Source organism: Cibotium barometz, chromosome 42, assembly GCF_041138505.1.
Source record: "Cibotium barometz isolate CiBa-2024 chromosome 42, ASM4113850v1, whole genome shotgun sequence".
Lineage (NCBI taxonomy): Eukaryota > Viridiplantae > Streptophyta > Polypodiopsida > Cyatheales > Cibotiaceae > Cibotium > Cibotium barometz.
The window spans coordinates 32866582-32872054 of NC_141087.1; the positions used below are offsets into that span (position 1 = coordinate 32866582).

The window sequence follows — 5473 nt, forward strand, 5'->3', positions numbered from 1 at the left end:
CTTCAAAAGAAACAATTAACCATGGATTTCATCCGTCAACAAATTTTCTCCTTTATTCTCATCAACCCTCTTCATAGTTAATGCACGCTCTCTCAAATCAATGCACCCCCTCCCATGGAGCAATGTTACTCCTTTACTCTCATCAACCCTATGCACATTCACTCAAATCAAGATATTGCCTCACATACACACACCCACTCTTATGCACGCGTGCACACACACGCACCCTTATGCACGCACGCATGCACACGCACCCTTATGCACGCACTCACATGTTTCCTTTCCAAAGCATTCTAAAAACCTTATGGCATGTCCGATTGAATGAAATATGGTTTGTATTTATGTCGATGTAACTCCTTAAATGATTTTAGAGCTTTGTTTGGTCTAGCAATATATGGCTTCTTTTGGGGTCTAGGATATATATGGAGATTGGATCTTGGTAGTGGGAACCAAACAAGTCCTTGTGACCACTATCTATGTATCTATTCATAGAAAGTGAGATAATATTTACAATAATGTTGGCAATAATGCCTTAGTACTCCAAATGGAGCTGGAAAATCAATCAATGCCTTGCCCATAATCTAAGAACATATTTACAATAGGGTTGGCTAGGGAATGATGTCTTGGTACCCCAAATCTAGCTATAAAATCTATCACATGTAGTTGGACGAGGCATTGTTGAGTTTTGGCCTATATATTGCTTGGAGCTTTTTTCATCAAGTGATTAATCCCACTACCCAGATTCTCTTCATCATGAGCATGCTTGTCCACACATAAATTCACCTTCTCATGGAAAGGGAGGGTTTGTCTACTGAGCCACTTGGAGAAGGCCACAAAGAGGGCAAAGGTAAACAAGAGAATGCCACCTAGAAGCCAATAGAAGTAATCAAGGTGGCCTTCATTCAAGTTCTTGGGTATCCATGTAGTGGAAGTGGTGACGATTTGCACGATGAAGGAGCTGAGGTAGTTACCTAGGGCGAAGCCAGAGAGGGATATGGCTGTGGCCAGGCTTCGCATGTCTGGGGGGGAGTAAGAATAGTTGAAATCCATGTGCCCGCATGCAAAGAAAACAGTCGTCAATCCCTCGAGGATGTACTGAGGGATGAGCCAAAAAATGCTCATGGGCACCTGCTCGCTTAAAGCCTTGCCATCAGCAAACCTTGTCTCCGTCCTCTGGTGGGCGATCCTCAGCCTTTGAGATTCTACAATGGCAGCTACAAAGATCGAAGCTATGGCTATCACAAGGCCTGCTCCCATCCTCTCTATTGAAGACACTTCTTTTCTGTGCTTTCTGCAGCGCAGGATCCATGGCACGATCACCAATGAGTAGAGGGGGGCACCCAGCACCACAGTTGTGAGGCTGAACAAGCCCATGGAGGAAGGTGGGAACAGGAGGGTGCCCACCACCTTGTTGTCCATGGTGGTTCCTTGCAGCACAAAGAGAGTGCCCTTCTGTGCCATCACTGAGGACACCAAGATGCCACACAGCCAGAAGGGCACCAGCCGGCATACACTCTTCACCTCTTCCACTTGTTCAACTGTGCAAAGGCTGCTCCATTCTTGCCCACCTCTTGCTCCCTCACTTATCCCCGTTGCTGCTGCTTTATCCAACCACCTGCAAAGCCCACAAAGCAAGAAATTAGGCCCCACATGATTCTGCGTTTCTACGCAAACTTCTACATTGTTTCTTCGCTCTGTGTAACTCGCATTATCCAACCACTTTTGAAAGGCTAAACTTCAAGCTTTCATGCCTTTGTTGCTGAGTCTAGTGATCCACAGAAAAGCCCAGCTTTCCATCTCATGCCATTTCATATGATACGCAGGCCCCCATGGCCAATCACCATGCTTAGAGCAGCAACATTATGACATATCCAAAAGGACATGGAGATACATAAGAGCCCAGACATCATCTTCCAGCTAATTTCTATGGCATCCCTCTTGCAAGTCCCCTCTTGCAAGTCATGCCATAATAATGTGGTTTGATCATACCATATAAAGGCCCCAATACCATGAGGTTTCTTTTCTTCCATGATAGATCCTTCCATAGTCGCAAGGTTTCTTGGTCTTTCTGCCTGAAGGCATTACAGCTTGTGGTCGCAAAGCAGCCAAAATACCACTCGGGACCTCCCATGTGATTTAACCATACCTTTGGATGGGCAGTCATTAGCATGTGACTGAGAGCTATGCAAATCAGACGTGGTTTTTTCACATGCTGCATTACTTGATCGAAGCAAAAAGCTAGAAAGAGAAAAGCATTATTTACCTCAGGCTAGGGGTTCTTTGGATGCCAACCCTTGGTGTCTTATGTGAGGGATCAGTATCCATGGTGAGATTCTTTGGAGGGATCTTAGCTTCCCGATTGCAAGCAGCTGCCAGCACCACATGAGCAATTCTGAAGAGGGGGTTTTTCCCGGAACTGAATTGCCGAGCACTTGGCATGCCAGCCAAAAAGAAGAGAGAACCTAAAATGCCAGCCCATGCAGAGATCCAGAAGCCCATCACCCACTGCCCTTCATTCTGCACATAGGAAATCACGCTTGTTGATAACAGCATCCCCACACTTGCAGATGCCATGTGCAGGGTAATGAATGTCGATTTCTGCTTCGGCGAATCAAACTGGTCAGCTCCCAGGGACACTACATTGGGTGCTAATGAGGCAGTCCCCAACCCCATCATGTAAAGGGCTATGTAGAAGAGGCTGACTTGAGAAGAAGAGGGTGGGGTTGGCTCACAGTTGGGCACATGCATACAAGGCTCTATAGACTGTCGTGCTATCATGCTGCCGGATATGGCGAATAGTATCAACCCCTGAACAATCAAGCAAGAAAGTGAAGAGGTGAGGTGAACAAGAGAGCTAAATAGCTGCTAAACTCGAGCAAATTAGACAGTAATAACATCAAAATTAAGTAGACTGACCGCTACATAGAGGATTTGACACAAGACGGAAGTCCACAGGCGACCCAAATAGGCATCGCCAAGAGAGCCCCCAATGAAAGAGGTGATAAATGTGGTGCCAATCCAATTGGTGATGGCGTTGGCAGCTGAGGCGTTGTCCTGCTGCAACACCCTCACCAAAAAGATGACCAAGTTCACCGTGCACCCGGAAATGGCCAGAGACTGGAGAGCATTTGCACCTGCAGTCAATTAACAAGGGTTTATAGTATGGAGTACATCTAATGATTAACAAGGAAATGGCCATCAAGAGGAAAGCTTGCCAGAAACAATCAATGGATTAACAAGGAGTGGATTAAGTATGGAGTACATCTAATGATTCAACAAGGTTAATTTGCTTTTAGCCAACAAATTAGCAAGGAGTGGGCGAACAAGGAGAACTTATGTAATGATTTAACAAGCCTTGAGAGGAAATTTGCCATTAAATTAGCAAGAATCCGGATTAACAAGGGAGTTTATGCATAATTACCTAGTAAGAACAAGGCTGCTTTCCAGCCGCCAAGAGAGCTGCCATTGCGGGCGGGCCTCCCCCAACAGTCGAGGGCAGCCTCCTCGTGAGCCTCGAGAATGGCCTCATGAAGAAGAGGCTCTTCAAGAAGGGAGAATCCAACCTCTTCCATAGCTTCAGATCTGTGCTAGCCTGGGCAGCTTCATACAATACTAGAGGTAGGAATTGAAAAGATCAAGAGGTGAATTGCCAAGGAAAAGATCAAGAAGTGAATTGCCAAGGAAACAACGAGGGAAGGGGCAAGATAAGAGCGCCCATTTTTGAGAGTTGTGTATGAGGTAGATACTCCATTGTCCTTGGAGGGGCTTGGACGTTGAAGACACGTATCACACGTGGACTTTCATGCACTTCTTTATACACTTTCCCCAACTCTAGCATCAGGTTGGCCACCTCTTTGTCTAGTAGTGCACAAGCCTCGTTGCACAAGCTTTTGCATTCCTCTTCTCGGTATTATCCCTTTTGCGTTGATTCATACGCTTTCAAAATTCACAAGCAAAGCTTGCTTGCTTGTAGGTAAAGAGAGAGAATCAGAAGTAGAAGCATCCTAAGAAAACACATCTCAACTACATTCCCATGCCCGTTCTCCACCCCTAAGAGTAGCCACCTTAGGAGTAACAGCTTTGTGTCACTCCTAAGGATAGTTACACTCGGCGTGGTCATCTTGGCCACCTTTGAGGGGTGAATGGGAAATCTTAGGAGACACCTATGTGACATCTAGGAGATCTGGGTGAGTGGCCGTCTTGGCCACCTGTGAGAGCGGGGAAAATCATATTACCAACCCTATTCTTTACCCCATACCAACCTCTTCTTTCTAAAGATGCATGTGAGACCAGGGAAAATCATATTACCAACCCTATTCTTTACCCCATACTAGCCTCCTCTTTCTAAAGATGGACATAATCATTCTTTTTTGTTAGGGCCTTGCTAGGCCTTAACCAAAATAACAAGTTGTAAATTGCCTTTTGCAATTAGTGTCCTATAGATTTAACTCCCTTTTTCCTTCTCTAACCTCTTCTATTAGTTCATCTGCTTTACCACTTCTACTCATAATTACGACCTCTGCATTTCTACCCTCCTTTTGGATACATGTCAAAATTAGGGGGTATAATCATTAAGCACAACATAATGCGAGTTATTAAGTACCTCTAGCAAATCCACAATGATTTCATTACTGTGTGAGAAATAGTATATATTTCAATTTGCACAAGAATAGGGATTAAAAGCCTTCACAAATCTCCAATAACTTCATGATGGAAAAAGAATGCCTCATGTGCAATCCAAGCAAACTTGGCAATCATTACCCCTCACAAATTGCACCACCAATAGTCCAACAACACCATTCCCCCAAAAAAATTAGAAGTTGGTTGCCATGTTGAAAAGAAGGGCCACTAGGGTCCACCACCCCACACACTAAAAAAAATCATGTAAGCATTCAAAGCATGCATACAAAAAAACCGAACAAAGGCTATAAAGAATGACACCATGGTCCACCAGCTTTAAAAAGCAATTATTTAATACCTATAAACAATTTTAAAGCTAATACATAACTAATGCTACATTTAATATATTCGTAAAGAAAAAGAGAAACTCAAAAATAAATAGTAGCAAGATTGATCTTAGCCCTAAGTGCTTCACCCAAGGTTGTCCAACCCCTCACATAGTCTTGCACTAGATAGGACCAAAAATAGTTTCCATCAATGTTTTCTCCTTTTTAATCTTTTAAAAAACGACTTTATTGAAATTGGCTATTTTGGCTCCCCCCCTCTCTCTCTCTCTCTCTCTCTCTCTCTCTCTCTCTCTCTCTCTCTCTCTCTCTCTCTCTCTCTCTCTCTCTCTCTCTCTCAAGCTCTGTGATCTCTCTCCGCCGTAGTCACATCCCTCTTCTGCCTAAAATAAAGCAAGCCTCTTGTAATGCATTTACTAGTTTATAAATTTCTCCAAGTGGCGCTATCCTCTCACACCTTATGATGCTACAATCACACCACATTTCTCTTCCCAATCTTTATCTTTTTC

At 44.1% G+C, this 5473-nt stretch overlaps 1 protein-coding gene across 1 annotated transcript; it reads right to left on the minus strand.

The window, feature by feature from the left end:
- Nucleotides 1-460: 460 nt before the first annotated feature.
- LOC147614395 (protein NRT1/ PTR FAMILY 8.2-like) lies at nucleotides 461-3778 on the minus strand. Its single transcript, XM_086780949.1, has 4 exons — nucleotides 3422-3778; nucleotides 2917-3134; nucleotides 2264-2808; nucleotides 461-1615 (listed from the first exon to the last, which is right to left on the minus strand). Exons 1-4 carry the CDS (start codon nucleotides 3570-3572, stop codon nucleotides 691-693), a joined length of 1839 nt encoding a protein of 612 aa, XP_086637075.1. The 5' UTR covers nucleotides 3573-3778; the 3' UTR covers nucleotides 461-690.
- Between the last annotated feature and the right edge of the window lie 1695 nt (nucleotides 3779-5473).

Coding starts and splice junctions, on each gene's coding strand:
- LOC147614395 (XM_086780949.1), bottom strand. CDS start 3,572: ATGGAAGAGGTTGGATTCTCCCTTCTTGAAGAGCCTCTTCTTCATGAG. Junction 2,809..2,916: donor GTCAAATCCTCTATGTAGCG/GTCAGTCTACTT, acceptor TTGATTGTTCAG/GGGTTGATACTATTCGCCAT. Junction 1,616..2,263: donor CAAAGAACCCCTAGCCTGAG/GTAAATAATGCT, acceptor TGGGCTTTGCAG/GTGGTTGGATAAAGCAGCAG.